Raw genomic sequence first — 17,726 nt, 5'->3', positions numbered from 1 at the left:
GACGTTTCACCTCAGCCGCCACCTTTCAATGTGCCACAAGCTACTTGCGGCAGTTTTTTACCCAATAACTGGTTTGAGATGCCATCGAACATATGACGGCTATAAGGCGGAATGTTACCGCCACAAAATGCACCAAGGATTATTCTATGGAAACTTCATTGGCAGTGTTGGACCTCCCAAAAATGTAAATTTGGTGCTCCTTCCCATCTAAATTCTAAACACCGGGGATAGATTAGTATACTATGAAGAATGTTCACAAGCAGAACATAGAGAAAATATCTCTAGACTACCGAACAGGACACCGGTGGCATGCTGGAGAGGCCAGCAGAGGCCCACTCCTTTGTAGGAGCATAGGAGGATCTCCCCGGGGATTCGAACCCTCGACCTATGGGGAGGTGATGGTTAAAACCGGAACTTATGACTAGTAATGCCAACCCAAGTTGGCGACCTTCCTTTATAATTAGTTCAGAAGCACTTAAATTGGAATCATAAAAGAGGAAACACGCATACAGAAAATTGTTCTCTAAAGGACATTAATTGAATAGGCCAAAGTGTTTTGAAGACGTTCCAACACATACCTATTTCAAAGAAAAGGTCATTGATGTTCTCTACAGTCTTAGCAGACGTCTCCATGTAGAACATTCCATTCTCTTGAGCAAATTGCCCTCCTTCCTGAAGGGGTTTAATTTACTCAAACAAATAAAATGATAAAAGAGAAGGAAGGGGGGGGACCCTTTGCAATTATATAACATAGCACTATCCTCAAAATACTGTTAAGATTAATTTTTCTTAAAAAAAAACTAGCAAATTGTGAACATAATGTCCTCAGAATTTTTCTAAGGTACTAATCTTGATGTGTTTTCAAATGAAGAAATGGTAAAGAAAGAGTTAAAAAATGTGAGAATTGACAAAATAAGTAAATAATGGGAGTAACCTCACGTACTCATATAATCTAGATTTTTCTACCCAAAGAAACAGAAGTACAGGGTATGAAGATTATCTGAACACTACCTCAATCTCAACCTCTCTCTTTGGCTCCAAGTCAGATTTGTTTGCTACCAATGCCATCACCAAAATTTGACTTCCTACAACAAGTAGTTATTGTTATATTGTAGTGAGAAGAAAGAGAGATACAAGTATGTTTTAATGCAAATGAGACTTAAATAAGTTAATGACTTGTGCGTTGGTGGTGATTTTGGAATTTGGAAAGTGGTTTTTACTAGATAGAATTGAATTGCAGTAACAAGAAAAAAAAGTTGAAGCAAAGAAAACTTAGAACTTCATAAGTCTAGGTTAGTGATATAGTATTCAGTATCCTTTCTAGACAATATTCAAGAGCATAGGAAACATAATACAGAAAAACCACATCCTTCTCTTGAAAACATGATGCCCTGAAAGACAGGCTTCACATAAGGTTTTGAACAAGTTCACTGCCAGAAAAATAGAAAGTAAAGAAGACAATACCTAGCTAAGCAAATGCTGGTATTTGTTGATGCAGGAACAAAAGAATGAATAATTAGAAAATAAAAATGGATAGATTATGGTGAAGAGGGAAACTGAAATCAAACAAGGGAAAGATCCCCTTGGTGTTGAGGGTGAGGGGTTTGGGATCAAAAGAGAGAAATAGCAAATGAAGCGATGAGGACACCGATCATATGTATATACTATATATCTCTTTGCCATGAAGAACTTGAGAACAAGGGCAAAACGAAATCTAGCCTACAGTTTTAAGAGGACTGTTCTTTTTTCCCTTGAATTTCCCAACTTACATGAACTACACTAGTCTGTCTAACAGCAAAAGAACACAAATTAGACTATATGTGAAAACAGAACATCACCTACCAGACAAGCAATCTTGAAGAAGGAAAACTTGACAGCAGCCCTTTTAGAGTTAAGAAGAACTATTGGCAGTGTCCTGCAGCAATAGTGGAATTACCCAGCAAGGTTATGATTGGTTGAGAACATGTGATGAAATATAAAATTACTCAAAATACTACACATTGCTCTAATCACCACAGAAAAGCATAGCAGAGCGAAGGATGCATGAAATGTTATTTAACATAATAACTGTGATGAAAAGAATTTCAAGAATGCATATGATTGTAGCAATCTTATCAGTGAATGTATCAGGAGGCACAAAGTGTAGTTTGAAGCTCAGTTATTAACAAAAACCATGACTCTCATGCTTAAAAATGATCAAGAACCAAACAAGCACAACTATTTCAATATCAACAATTTCAAAATTTGACAGATATATACAAGCAGCAAGCTTCAGTGCAGTTAGTAGTTATAATTGACACAGGATAAACACTGCTAGATAATCTCAAATTTAGCAAAACGCAAACAACTAAAAGTTAATCTATTTTGGTATTAAACAAATGTCATACAAAAATAAAGATGAGGCTTGAGGAATAAAGATGCTGGTAGTTACAGGCAACATAAAGATGGGGCAAAAAATCAAGGACCACAATCTTGCTACCCCTTGATAAGTGTCATTTTTACGTATATTTGAATATCATTTTAGGCACTTATTTGACTTGTGTGCTTCAATTTATATCATTTTAATCATAAATTTATTAGTTTAGTTATTATTTAGGTTTAGGATAGGTTTTATGATGATTTTAATTCTAATCCCAACTTTTTGATGCAGAAAGTTAAAATCGGTCTGAGAAAAATTGGAATCCCACATTCGTTAACCATCGGATCGAGCTAAAACTTGGATATGTGGTTTATAACACATGGGACTTCAACTTGAACGGTTGGATCGGGAAAAGATGCATGTTTTGGCAAGAAAAATGGAGTTTGAAGATGTGCTGGGCGCTCAGCGGGTTGCAGAGGCCGCCCAGCGCCCATGACGGTTCCAGAAACCCAACCTTGAAGGAATCTGGCCGCCCAGCGCCCAAAACAGGCCGCTCAGCGCCCTGTACTGCGTTTTACACTATAAAAATGTCATTTTCAGATTTTTGATAGAGAACTTGAGGAGAATAGAACCCTAACAGAAGGAAACACTTGAGGGACAAGGAGAGAGGCTTAGGAGGCTAGAGAAGAGGCTTGGGTATCGGATTCGGCGGCGAGACATCGCGACGGTTTTGGTTCTTCTCATTCTTCTTCTCTATTTGTAAAGCTATCCATGAAAATGGATAGCTAATCTCTCTTTTGTTGGGATTTGATGTAGTTGTATGATACTTATGCTCTCTATGTGATTCTCTTCAATATAAAGCATGTTTCTAGTTGTTGAATTAGTGGTTTTCTCTTGATCTTCATGATATATCTTAGATTGATCACCTATGATATTTTGTTTGATTCGACTTGTGAGCGAAAGCTACAACGTTTGAGTCCGAACTAGAGTTAATCACCTAATAATCCTAATTGCTAGACATAGAGTTAGGTTTGTTAGTCATTAAACACCCAAACTTCATGATAACTTTCTTTCTTAATCATGTGAGACATCAATGTTTAGGATTATAGAGTTATTGTTATCCACTCGAGACATCGATGACGTAGGATTGAATTGGTGTAGATGAATCATATGCTTGAACATGTTATGTATTTAAATCACTAGAATGCAAAAATCAATCTCATTGTGTATTTAATCCGTTAGTTTATTTGCTTTCCATTTAGTTTTATGTTCAAACAATCAATCAATCTCATTGTGTAATCATCATTTAAGTTTGTTAACTATTGAACGGCGTAAGTATTACACCTCCCTGGGGATACGACAAAACCCTTTACTATACTACAATTGAGTCTTGAGAGATTCAAACGTAGAGTGGTAAAAAATCTTTCATCACCCCTCCCCTAAAACAAGAGGTAAGATAAAACAAGACACGGCAGAGGCACATCTATAGCATATATTAAGACAAATGGATTATGCCACTACCTTCGTCAACTGACTGGTCTCTCCTATGGACTCTTGCAGATTTTAGAGCCTGCTGGGATGTTTAAAAATATCATCTAAACAACTGCTTCCCAAATCGTTGATCTTGGGTAAAACCAAGAACCAAGTGAACAACTGAAACAAATGAACCCCCATACTCTTTCTTGTAGTCCCTGGTTCTCTGAATCAATGTCTCCAAATCAAGCCCCTACTACACAGAGGTGATAGATTACAACTTATAGGTGGCTAAAATCTAGTCATCTCTATTACAAAATTATTCATATTTACTTGAGTCGCTTGACAGCCTACAATCCAAGAGAGACCTTAATATCAAAGTAAATGCTCTGGTTATGATAAATTATGACTTAATTTTTGTATTTTGTATTCTTTGAAAAATAACTAAAACTTCTATTGCAATATTCAATTACAAGTTCCTCCTTGACATCAAGGAAACTAAGATGAAGATTTCCATATTATTTTGCCCAAGGCTTGATAAATCAAATGACTAACATTGCATTTGCTTAAATACAAAGAATGCATTTCCTAAACATAACTTGTAAGTTAACAAATTGGAAGAGGGGCACCGTTCCACTCCCCAAGGCATTCCAAAAGAGGATCAATAATTTTACCCTGGCATATTGCTGTGAACAACTTGTCACACTCCTCGCCTGGTGATCTGGTCTTTTCACCGGTTAGCAACTCGGTTCCCAACTCCTCTCTCACAAACTTGTATAGCGGGTAAGATCTGCATTCATTGATCTTGTTTGGAATTGTTGGATTTCCACTCTCATATGCAGCCCTTGCACTTTCAACCTCCTTTGGCAAGAGACTCTTCAACTCATCCTCAAAAGTTGCAATCTTTTGAAAGATTGATGTCTTCGAGTCCTTCTCGTTTTCTCCGTTTACTAGTGCGTGATCGACAAGCACTTGCCTTAGTTTTTGCATCAACGGGTATGTAGCGCTGCAAGGATCATCAATATAGGAAAATAGAGTTTCCCTATCGACCACCTTCAGCAAATCTTTTTCACAAAATCTAGAAGGATGGAGTTCTCCGTTGACACCTGTGGTAAGAGTCCTCTTCACAACTTGACTTACAGTGCTCTTCACCGAGTACTTCAAGTTCTCCTCTAAATGCCTTAAGTCAATTGCTTGGCAAAGTGCGATCAAGAATGTGGAAGACATGAGCTTAAGGATTTCAATGGCTTCATTTGTTTTTCTAGAAGAAATCAAACCCAAGGAATTCACATCTTGGTTATGTTGCTCAGCACTTTGGACATGAGTTGTGACTGGATTCGCAAGATATTGGAGCTCGGAGCAATAAGAAGCCATGGCAATTTCAGCTCCCTTTAGACCATAATCCAAGCTGGGATTTCTACTTGCTGTGAGATTTGAAGGCAACCCGTTGTTGTAATGATCATCCACAAGCTCAGTGAATTGAGCAAACATGAGTTTGCCAATCGCTGCAAGAGCCAGGCGTGTGTTGTCCATAGAAACTCCGATTGGGGTTCCTTGGAAATTACCACCATGCAAGGCTTTGTTTCTGGAAACATCAATCAAAGGGTTGTCGTTCACAGAATTAATCTCTCTCTCGATCGACTTTGTTGAGAACCGAATCACTTCAATCAGAGGACCAAGCCACTGAGGTGAAGTTCTAAGTGCATATCGATCTTGTTTTGGCTTTTGCAAAGGATCCACCTCGTGCAACTTCTTTGCTGCTTTCATGTAGGAACTCCCATCCAAAATGTGCTCCATGATAGCAGCAGCCTCAATTTGTCCAGGGTGATGCTTCAGCTTATGAGTCAAGTGGTCAGTGAATTCAGGTTTCCCTTGCATCACTTCGGCGAAAATAGCTGATAGAACTTCAGCCAGTATAGCCAATACGTTCGCATCAAATAGAACAATCGAAGCTAACCCAGAACCAACAGCAGTACCATTAACAAGGGCAAGCCCTTCCTTAGGCTGCAATTCAAAGAAACCAGAGTCTATGCCAGCCAATTGGAAAGCATTCTTAGCATTAAGAACCTCGCCGGATGGTCCAACAGCTTTGGAGTTCGGTCGGCCGGTAAGCAAGCCGGCAATGTAAGAAAGAGGGACTAAATCACCAGAGGCCGTGACGGTACCGCGAAGTGGTAAACATGGGGTGATGTTGTTGTTGATGAGCTTGGTGATTGCTTCAAGGATTTCAAATCTAATGCCTGAGTATCCTTGGAGAAGAGTGTTGATCCTCACTAGCATGGCTGCTCTAGTTGCAGGCTGTGGCAGGGTGTGAGTTGACTCAGTACCATTGCCAAATATTCCAGCATTCAAAAACCTGAAGAACAAGAATATATAAACATCAACAACTTTTATACAATACAATTGTAAATATGATGATTAATCAACAACATATAAACAGCTTGTAGTTAGTTATGATGAGTGTGGAATTGAGTTAGTATAGTATAGTACCTGATGAGTTCTAGCTGCAAAGCATTGCCATTTTTGGTTCTGCGGTGGGAGGTGGCGCCGAAGCCGGTGGTGACACCGTAACTGTCAGTGCCGTTGTTCATGCTGTTCATCACCCAGTCACTGCTCGCCTTAACTCCAGCTCTAGCTGATTCACACAGCTCAACGCTCACGCCTTGTTCGTTTGCGGCGATGGCAGCTACCTGAGCTATTGTCAGAGTCTCTCCGCCAAGCTTGACCACCGGCTTCCGGTACTCCGCCACCATGCGCTTCACCTCGTTCAGGTGGCTCCCCTTCATTGACTCCGCTGCCACACCCCAACTTAAGGGATCAGTAGCAGTAGCAGTACCATTAGCAGCAGTGCAGATGAAGGAACCGTTTTGTGTCTGGTTTGTGTTTGGTGCCATCTTTATCTTAATTAATAAATAATGCAAGCTGATTAGATATGATCTGGAAACAAAAAAATGGAAGTGAAATATAAGTGTTTGGTTAAGACTTAAGAGCTTGCTGTGATGAATGTAGTAGCAGAAGTATGAATTTGGGATTGTAGATTTTATGAGAGGTGAAGGGAAGAGTGAGTGGGCATTGCCATTTATAGAGAGAGGAAAGTGATGTGAGTTTGTTTATTGTTCAGGAAATGAGGAGGTTGTTAGAAGGAAGTAACGAGGGAAACACATATCGTTAGTCAAGTCTCCTTCTCAACAACATCGATCACACCGATAATTGTCACGGCTTGCATTCTTTTTTTTTTATAATTTTTTCAATCAACATGTATCAAATCAATTTATCTAATACTATATTAGTAATAACTCTAATCTCATGGTTGGCTAATTCAGTCAACTTAAAAGCTACTAAAGCATGTGCATGACCCTATATCGCAATTGGGGTCAAGTTTAGACAGAAATACTGTCCTTTTTTTAATATATATTTTGGACTAACATTGACTTGATGTGCTACCCCATTAGTATGTTTGACGCAGTCAAGCTATACCAGCTGCTTACATGAGATCCACAATTAACATATTACATATGATTTTACATTTATCTCTATTTATAATGTCACCATTCTGTATTTTTAAGTACACACCTGATTCTGTATTTTTAGGACTAGAAGTTCACACTCATTTTTTATTTAAAAAAAGACTCACGTTTGGACTTTTTATTTCTTACATTTCCCCTAACGAACTCTTCAACAACTAATAGCTAACAGAGTTTTTTTTTTTGGTCAAAAATAGCTAACAGTACCACTAACACTCTAATATTCCCCCCAAGTTGGACTTGGACTATGAAGGTCCTGAAGGCCCAACTTGGACAGGAACTCATGAATAGAATTAGAATGCAGTGGTTTTGTGAAAGCATGTGCTAATTGAGCTGTAGTACGCACTCGAAGTAAATGAATTAGACCTGCAAGAATCAGTACAAAGAAGCTAAAATGTGGAGATCCTGGAGGTTGAGAAGAAAATGCCCTTTGTAGGAGAACTCTTATGGCAACATCAAAATGTGCTTCTCTAGGATCATGAACAAATTGACTTACCTGCTGGCAACATAACAAATGTCAGGCCGTGTAGTTAGTTGTGTAATAGAGAAACCTTCCAACTAATCTTCGATAAGCAGATGGACAATAAGGCTTTCCTTGATTAGTATGCAATCTAGCATATGAAGTACAAGGTGTGGAAACTGGCTTGAATCTTTAAGGAGTTCAAGTGTATACTTCCTCTTATTAAGAATGATCTGTCTTAGATCAAGAAATGTCCAGCCCCAAAAAAAATCTCAAGGAACCAAGACACTACAAGAAAATTGTTGATTACCGACAACCATAAGCCATTGGTAAGGGAAAAACCTGTCAGTAATTGAATATTTCCGATGGTCTATCGACCACTCTGTTTCTGTAGGTATAGAGCTCACCGATAACTTTTTACTGACGGTTTTTTAGAAAGGCATATGTAACTTACCGAAAGCTTCCAAAAGTTACCAACAGTTGTGCCCTTCGATACACTTCCTACAACCAAAATCGTCGATACAATACCGACGGCTTTGACCACCATATTACCGATGGCTTAGACCATAGATAAACTTGTTATTTTTAACTAATGATAATTACCTCCTCCTCCTCTTCGTAAGTAGGAAATTGAGGAGCAGCAGCATGAGCACCACCATCTTGTTAAGCCCTCAACTCTGCAACCTCCACAACAAAGGCTGCATACGGTGAAGTTGTCCACTGGTGATGCTCTGCTGTTTGGGTCTCTTGCTGGTTCAGCTTCTGTCGGAGCACAACATTCTCCTGTAGCACCATGTGCACCTTGAGCATCATCTCCTGAAACTTAGTGTTCGTTTGAGAATCCTGAGACCCCGGGTGAGAAGGTCATGATGGCTCTTGTATCGGGGAAGCAACCCCAGGTTTGTAACGCGCAGACATATCAAATGTGTCATATATTCGTCCCTAGCATTTTCCACTTGTTTCTCAATCGATAATTACACATCAGTGGATGAGTCAACCTCTGTTGACGCCCCCCCTATGGGAATCATATGAGGATTGAATCATTTGCTCCTCAAACTTAGTGTGTTCAAATAGTATTAATATTACTATTCATATAACAAATTAGAAGTAATCTAGTGAATACTAAATTATACCAACCCAAGTATATTCAAACCTTTTACTGACCCATGTCTGGTCATTCTTCTTGATGTGAGCACGTTTGAAGACCTCATGGATATATGTGTACCTTTCTGCTCATCGTAATTGTGGCTTTCTTTCATGGGTTTCTACTTTCACAATCTACAGGAAGTCTGTTAAACATGTTTCCAGACGTCAAATAAAACAGTTAATTAGACTTAGAATAGAATAACAAATGAACAAGAGAAAATAGTATAACTTTATTAATTTTATATCAAATAAACAAATATGATGTCAGTAAGATGCCATGTTCTAGTACTAAATTATGTGTTGCACTACAAATAGTGGCAGCTGAAAATAACAATTGTGGCATTTCTGAGGGCCACAGAGTTTATTACTGGCACTTCACTAGAATGCCAGAACCACGGATTCCACAAGTTGTTTTGTGGCGGCTTTTGTCTAAATGCTGGTATTAAGTGCCACAAATTATTTACTAGAAGTCTTAAACCCCTAGATCGCTTCAGCAATAAGAACTGTAATCAAACTATGCTGAAAATAAGATACATATACACATATACCCTGAAACTCTGGACAAATAATAAATCATAAAACAAAAATTATAATGGAAGAGAAAGAACCAAAACATATGAAGCTGTTACATTGAAGGTATGAATAACAGCAAACATAAAATCAAAATTAAATAATGAAAGCACATAAATGATATCCTGCAACTCATAAAGAGAATATGAACTGTGTATCAGGTTCAATACCATGAATTTTTACAATGCTCACTTATATCAGGATAAAATACTCTTAAATAATTAAATAATTTAAAAAGAAGGGAGTTCAGAGCACCAATCATCTTCAAATTAAACATTTCAAACCAGTTTCGTGTTAAATTAAAAAGAGATCACTTTATGAGTCTCATGAACAATGCCAAGGTCACAAATCATCAATTTCCTCAGCCCAAAGAGTCTCATGGATTAGATAGAACTGAGTGTATGTTTGAAAATAAGAAATACATAAGGCTATGGTTACACACTTTAGCAATTAAATGTCTTCATAAATAACATATCCTGTAATACTTTTACTATTAAAAGTTTCAAAAGAAGGAGCGAAGAGTAGGAGTAATAAGAGTATTAGCTACCATGAGTTTGAATTCACCTCTACCAGCTTGAGATCTTCTGACTTGAGGGAAGTTGCAAAATAATCAACAAACTCTGCCCAAGAGCCCCCTATTCCAATTATGCTCCTCTGCACTACAGGTCAAAAGAGGACAACTAACATAAATTTAGAACTATGATCTTGCATAAATTTTAGGCAAACTTACATAATATTGCCACTTTATAAGGGAAAAAAAAAAACTATTTCATATTCAGGATCAATGTTTCACAATTTCCAATAAAGAAAAAAGTTCCAACAAAAAGGAGTTTTTTATTTAACCAATTTTATGGCAACTGCAACTCATTTTGTCTTTATTCACCATTCTTCTTTGAACCAACACTAAGACATGTTTCTTTTCTAAACAGAGAATGAAGCAAGGGAAGGTGACTGAGGATCCCCACAATGTCCTCAAGCAACAAAACTGAAAGATGAGCTTCCCAAGTATCAGGAGTGGAAATCAGTACATGAACCATGTGAGAAGAGTCAGGAGCACAGGCATGGAAACAAAGGGATGCAAACGACACCTCAAATATCTTACACCTCAACTTTCAAAATTATTTTCATTTTAAGTCTCACCGATACAAATTTTACACCTCAAATATCTTTCTTCTCAGTAAAAGAAAAGCTATAACTAACTAAACCTACAATGAAGTTATTCATCAGAAGAGTAAAAAAAGGAAGCTCTAAATGTGGTAAGTTTCAAATATTTCTATCCAACGAACACATTAAATCCAATGAAGAAGTAGCATATATGCTATAAAGTCTCTGTACCTTGGAGTCACAGGGTGTCAACTTGGTTACTCTCGGCCATTGGAACGATCCTCTAGATTGCAGATAGGTAACTAAATTGGTAATAAACAAGTGCGGTTTCGAGAAACTTCAACTGAATAGGTCCTATCCATTGTATAAGCAAGTGAAATTCTTTTCCGAGACAATTTATTAACATAACAATTAGGCTCCTCAGGTCGAGCCTACAAGTTATCATAATGCCAGTGTGAAAGCCATAGAAAAACTGACCAGGCTAGATCCAAAACTTGAGCGACGCCAGATAAATTCTTGAAAACAAAAACCCTTTGAAATTTCTAGACCTCATTAACTGTAAATAATGACAAAATCAGCATTTGTGAACAATTGCAAATCGGTAAGCAGAGTCAAGTTAAACAGATCTTGAAATGAGTACTCACCAATGTTTCTAGTTCTTTAGATAGGTGGGCTTCTTAACAAGAAAGGAGCACCTGAAATTTCCTTCAGATCATTGAAGTTCATACACTTAGATCAGGTCTAGGAAGCTTTATCGGCAAAATCCCTATTGTCAAAAACTGGAGAACAAAGAAGAAACACAAGAATGGCTCTAAATCAGTATACAATGTTATTAATTCTTAACGAATAAGAGTTGCATACACGTGATAGTGATTCAATCTAATTTCTTAAATGCTAGATATAAAGTGCCACTGAAGCTGAACTCTTGTGTTTTTCTGTAGTGTTACAAGTTCCTCCATGACATCAAGGAAACTAAAATGAAGTTTTCCATATTATTTTGCCCAAGGCTTGATAAATCAAATGATTAACGTTACATTTGCATAAATACAAAGAATACATTTCCTAAACATAACTGGCAGGCAAGTTAACAAATTGGAAGAGGGGCACCGTTCCACTCTCCGAGGCATTCCAGAAGTGGATCAATAATTTTACCCTGGCATATTGCTGTGAACAATTTGTCACACTCCTCACCCGGAGACCTGGTCTTTTCACCGGTTAGCAACTCAGTTCCCAGCTCCTTCCTCACAAACTTGTACAGTGGGTAAGATCTGCATTCATTTATCTTGTTTGGCATTGCTGGATTTCCACTCTCATATGCAGCCCTTGCGCTTTCGACCTCCTTAGGCAAGAGACTCTTCAACTCATCCTCAAAAGTTGCAATCTTTTGAAAGATTGATGTCTTTGAGTCCTTCTCGTATTCTCCATTTACTAACGCATGGTCCACAAGCACTTGCCTCAGTTTTTGCATCAATGGGTAAGTAGCAAGGCATGGGTCATCAATATAGGCAAATAGAGTTTCTCTATCGACCACCTTCAGCAAATCTTTTTCACAAAATCTAGAAGGATGGAGTTCTCCGTTGACACCTGTGGTAAGAGTCCTCTTTGCAACTTGACTTACTGTGCTCTTCACTGAGTATTTCAAGTTCTCCTCCAAATGCCTCAAGTCAATTGCTTGGCAAAGTGCAATCAAGAATGTGGAAGACATGAGCTTAAGGATCTCAATGGCTTCGTTGGTTTTTCTTGATGAAATCAAACCCAAAGAGTTCACATCTTGGTTGTGTTGCTCAGCACTTTGGACATGAGTGGTGACCGGATTCGCAAGATATTGGAGCTCGGAGCAATAAGAAGCCATGGCAATTTCAGCTCCCTTGAAACCATAGTCCAAGCTAGGATTCCTACTAGCAGTGAGATTTGAAGGTAAGCCATTGTTGTAATGATCATCAACCAGCTCAGTGAACTGAGCAAACATGAGTTTGCCAATTGCTGCAAGAGCCAGACGTGTGTTGTCCATGGAAACTCCAATAGGGGTTCCTTGGAAATTACCACCGTGCAAGGCCTTGTTTCTGGAAACATCGATCAAAGGGTTGTCGTTCACTGAGTTGATCTCCCTCTCGATCGACTTTGTTGAGAATCGAATCACTTCAATCAGAGGACCGAGCCATTGTGGAGAAGTACGAAGTGCATATCGATCTTGCTTTGGCTTTTGCAAAGGATCCACCTCGTGCAACTTCTTTGCTGCCTTCATGTAGGAACTTCCATCCAAAATGTGCTCCATGATAGCAGCAGCCTCAATTTGGCCAGGGTGGTGCTTCAACTTATGTGTCAAATGGTCAGTAAATTCAGGTTTCCCTTGCATCACTTCAGCGAAAATAGCCGATAGAACTTCAGCCAGTATAGCCAATATGTTAGCATCAAATAGAACAATAGAAGCTAACCCTGAACCAACAGCAGTACCATTAACAAGAGCAAGCCCTTCCTTGGGCTGCAATTCAAAGAACCCTGAGTCAATGCCAGCCAATTGGAAAGCATCCTTGGCATTAACCACCTCACCGGAAGGTCCAACAGCTTTGGAGTTCGGCCGGCCGGTTAGCAAACCAGCAATGTAAGAAAGTGGGACCAAATCACCGGAAGCCGTGACGGTACCGCGAAGTGGTAAACATGGGGTGATGTTGTTGTTGATGAGCTTGGTGATGGCTTCAAGGATTTCAAACCTAATGCCTGAGTATCCCTGGAGAAGTGTGTTGATCCTCACTAGCATTGCTGCTCTAGTTGCAGGCTGTGGCAAGGTGTGAGTTGATTCAGTACCATTGCCAAATATTCCAGCATTCAAAAACCTGAACAACAAGAATTAATATATAAACATCAACACTTTGATACAATGCAATTGTAAATATGATGATTAATCAACAACTTGTATACAATGCAATATGTGTGGAATTGAGTTAGTATAGTATAGTATAGTACCTGATGAGTTCTAGCTGCAGAGCATTGCCATTTTTGGTTCTGCGGTGGGAGGTGGCGCCGAAGCCGGTGGTGACACCGTAACTGTCAGTGCCGTTGTTCATGCTGTTCATGACCCAGTCACTGCTCGCCTTAACGCCAGCTCTAGCTGATTCACAAAGCTCAACGCTCACGCCTTGGTGGTTTGCGGCGATGGCAGCTACCTGAGCTATTGTGAGAGTCTCTCCGCCAAGCTTGACCACCGCCTTGCGGTACTCCGCCACCATGCGCTTGACCTCGTCGAGGTGGCTCCCTTTCATGGACTCCGCCGCGACCCCCCAACTTAACGGATCAGTGGCGGCGGTTTTGACAGTGTTGCAGAAGATGGAACCGTTTTGCGTGGCGTTGGTGTTTGGGGCCATGTTAATCTTAATTAAGAAATAATGGAAAGTGATTAGATGTGATTAAAGATTAAACTGAGGAGATTAAGAGATTGGCGTATTGAAGAAGAAACTAGTGGAAATGTTAATTTGGGGATGATTGTCTGATAGAGTGAGTGGGTATTTATAAAGAGAATAGAAATGGTGTTGGTGGAGAATTAATTATGGCTGTTCGATTGTCCACTCCCTTATTAGCGGCTAGGATCATGCAATGTGGCTTCAACGGAAATGAGGGGGAGGTAGTTGGAATGGAAGGAAGCAACGAGGGACACACCATTCTATTTTCTTAAGGTTAGTTAAGCCTCCACATCACACCTTACCTTATGTTAATCAATAATAATGTCTCATTACAGTACACACTCTGAACACCCTACATAATTCATGATAGATATGATGATATGAAGAAAATAAATGAGAGATATAATAAGAGTTGTCTAAATGAAGAACGTAAAAAAGATACTCATATATGAAAAGAAGATGACTAAAATTGTGATATAATAGAAAGTGAAGTGTAAATGAATCAATACATTTAATCTATTAAATAATATTTTTTTACACTCCTAACACACTTTTATATATAAAAAAAATTTGGTTGAACGTATAAACAACGCAGCTCATTATTAGACATTCATATTTGTGATGATTTTTAACCGTCATAAAGTGCATTGACAGCAAAAGTTGTCACAAAAGTGAAATATCTCATAGTGATCAACACAATTTAATTATATGTCAGTTAATTATTAATATATATATATATATATGCACGATATATGAAAAGATATATGGTGCCCACTAGGGTGGAAAACCTTCAAACTGGTCCACCGGTGCACTCATGGTTATATTGGTAATTTACAAAAGCTAAAAAAAATTAAATCCTAAAAAGAAACGCTCAGTCACGCTCACGCATCTCTCTCAATCTTCCTCACGTTTGTTCTTCTTCTGGAAGCAACCATGGAGGAGGCCGCCACCACCATCTTCTCCTCTATTTTCCGGCGAAACCCCACCAACCTCCTCCTCCTCTGCCACCGTCAACTCCGTCGTTGTCATCTTCAAATCCTTCAGTTTCTAGTTCTGTTTCTGAACCAAGATCTGTTACAAACCCATAAAGATCCAATCTTTATGAGAAAAAAAGACAAGCAATTACAGAAAATGGTGGATCTGAATCTGAAATGGATCGGAGATGCATGTGGAAATCTGAATCTTTGCCGGTGGTCACAGCATCAGGTTCACCACCAGCGTTTCCTGCGAGTCGCAATCCAGCGACTTGCGAGTCAAATCGGCGAGTTTGGGAGTCAAATCTGGATCTTTGTCACAGACATGTTGTTTGGGAGGTTAATGGGTTGAGGGCGAAGTTGATGAAGCAAATGCTCACCTTAATCAATTCAAACACGGCCATTTTGGTACCGAAGAATGATTTATTTTTATTACTGTGATGTATGCAAGTTGGTGTATGCAAATTTGCAGAATTCATTGTGCATAACTCCCTTGAACCTGTCTTCCTTAATTCATGGCGAGTTTTTGCCATATGTTTTGTTTTTATTCACCATATTGTGTTTCCATCGAAACCATTTTTTTCAGTACCAAGAACTCAAGTTGCTTTCGATAATTTCTCTAGCTTTCATGCCTTCAATTTTAAAAGAAAATGATTTGGTTTTAGATTAATTGTTGATCATCTAGGGAAGAAGAGTGGTTGAGCTTTCAAATTTAGCTTCGTTCTAAATCTCAAACACAGTTTGGGCACTGGTGAAGACACAATCAAAGAGAAACAGATCTACACTCTTTCAAAACTAGAGACTCAGAGAGAAGAAGATGGGGACTGACTTAGGGGTTATCAATTACATTTTTATCCTTTTATCCCTCATCTAATCCTAGCCATTCAATTAAGGAATATTCCAATATTCTTATATCTAACTGCTTGAAAGGCTGGTGCACCCGTGGACCAGTTTAAAAGTTGCCCACCCTAGTGGGCACCAAGATATATAATAGATGATGTGATAGAATAAAAGATTGCAATATATGAAGAAAAGATGAGTGAAAATAATATGTAATAGAAAATGAAGTGTGACAAAATCAATAATTTAGACTAATAATTTTGACGGCTTGGTTGTTATTTTATAATTTCAATAAACAATGACAATCACATCAATTTATCTATCTAATAATTTATGATTTTACAAGTTTTCGTTAACTCAGTCAACTAAAGGCTACAGCATGTGCATGACCAATATCGTAATCGAGGTCAAGTATATTTGACAGAAATGCAAATCCATTTCTTTTTGGACTAACAACTTGATATTTGATAATATCGCAAGTCATAGTTGCCCCATTACAACGTGGGATTCAGTCAACTGTCAAGCTATACCTACTGCTTACTCAGTGCTCCAATTAACATGCAATCCACACTTAAAATTTGTCTTGTGATTTATAAAGTCTTCATCCTTTATTTTTAAGTTCACACTTCGTACTTTTAGGACTAGAAGTTCACACTCCTTTTATAAAACAAGACTCATGCACGTTTGGACTTCCATTGTTTACATTTTCCCTTCATACGTACCTAACATGGGTGGGGAACTTTGAGACTGGTCCACCGGTGGACCATCATCCTACATCGTTAGATCTCAGAATCTTAGAATATTCTTTTATTGAATGGTTAGGATTTGACGGATGATAAAAGGGCAATAGAGTAAATAGACCCCTCTCCCTCTTCTTCTCCCTTTCTCACTGGTTCTTCTCTCCGCCACAACCACCACCTTCCGCCGGAGCTCAGCCCATACTCCGCCTCCTCCCCCGCGAGCCCCGACCCCGATGTGGCTGATTGCGCCTCTGATGGCTTCCCGGTTGGGATTTCAGGGAATCAAGTTGCAGATCAACACAAACACTAACACATCTCGCTGGAACAATTTCAGCCCAATACGAAGAGCAGTATGCAGTTCTTGACGCTAAGGTTTTGAGCCAGATACCGATACTGGGGTTGAAAAAGGATTAGAATCAGGTTTACTGTTAACAATAGATGGTTGTTTTGTTCTGATGTCAAACTTCTAAGTCTTACCGCAACTCATTCTTCCTCTATCAATTATTTGAGGAAAATTTAGTTTGAGACTTGAGGAATAAAAAGTCCACCTAAAATTAAATGTTAGGGCATCAACATTTTGTTGTATAAATTGACTTGACGAACGTGTACCCCAGTCATCTAAGTGAGTGCTTGCCAAGTTTAATTTTCGAAAAAAAAAAAAGATTCCATCTTTCTCGCACGAATTTTTGTTTATGAATTGGGTTCTTATGGGTTTTCTGTGATGGGATTGTATGATTGATTTGAAGGTTTTTAGCTATTTGCATTTGAATAGATTGAATGTTGGGTGTGGATTTGATACTGAAGATTTTCGTCAAGAAATGGTGGTTGAGAAGCTAGCAACGGTGATGGGAAGAAGGGAGAGGAAGAGGAAAAGGTAAAGGTAAAGGAAGGGGAAAAGTCAAAATTGTCCTCTGGTCCACCCGTGGACCACTTTGAAAGTTCCCCACCCTAGTCCCCACCCCTGAAATTGCACAATCTGTTCTCTGGCGTGACAAAGCTACCGATGTATGGAATGAATTGCGCGAGAGGTTTTCTCAAGCAGATTTGTTTCGAATTTCTGAGATCCAAGAAGAAATCTTTGGATTACGTCAAGGGGATAGCTCAATTTCGAAATTCTACACCTCGATGAAGACACTCT

General features: G+C 38.8%; 2 protein-coding genes across 3 annotated transcripts; both read right to left on the bottom strand.

The window, feature by feature from the left end:
- Positions 1 to 4,331: 4,331 nt before the first annotated feature.
- LOC130730351 (phenylalanine ammonia-lyase 1-like) lies at positions 4,332 to 8,910 on the bottom strand. Of its 2 annotated transcripts, XM_057582338.1 has the most exons (3): positions 7,723 to 8,910; positions 6,323 to 6,769; positions 4,332 to 6,188 (listed from the first exon to the last, which is right to left on the bottom strand). In XM_057582338.1, exons 2-3 carry the CDS (start codon positions 6,724 to 6,726, stop codon positions 4,439 to 4,441), a joined length of 2,154 nt encoding a protein of 717 aa, XP_057438321.1. In that variant the 5' UTR covers positions 6,727 to 6,769; positions 7,723 to 8,910; the 3' UTR covers positions 4,332 to 4,438. The 2 variants fall into 2 exon arrangements, with proteins under 2 accessions (XP_057438321.1, XP_057438320.1); XM_057582337.1 differs by lacking the exon at positions 7,723 to 8,910 and having other exon boundaries at positions 6,323 to 7,098.
- A 2,596-nt stretch (positions 8,911 to 11,506) lies between these two features.
- On the bottom strand, positions 11,507 to 14,129 carry LOC130730352 (phenylalanine ammonia-lyase 1-like). The gene is made up of 2 exons (XM_057582340.1): positions 13,601 to 14,129; positions 11,507 to 13,470 (listed from the first exon to the last, which is right to left on the bottom strand). Exons 1-2 carry the CDS (start codon positions 13,996 to 13,998, stop codon positions 11,721 to 11,723), a joined length of 2,148 nt encoding a protein of 715 aa, XP_057438323.1. The 5' UTR covers positions 13,999 to 14,129; the 3' UTR covers positions 11,507 to 11,720.
- Between the last annotated feature and the right edge of the window lie 3,597 nt (positions 14,130 to 17,726).

Source organism: Lotus japonicus, chromosome 1, assembly GCF_012489685.1.
Source record: "Lotus japonicus ecotype B-129 chromosome 1, LjGifu_v1.2".
Taxonomy (NCBI): domain Eukaryota; kingdom Viridiplantae; phylum Streptophyta; class Magnoliopsida; order Fabales; family Fabaceae; genus Lotus; species Lotus japonicus.
The sequence above is the reverse complement of the archived record's forward strand: the minus strand, read 5'-3'. Positions and strand labels throughout refer to the sequence as shown.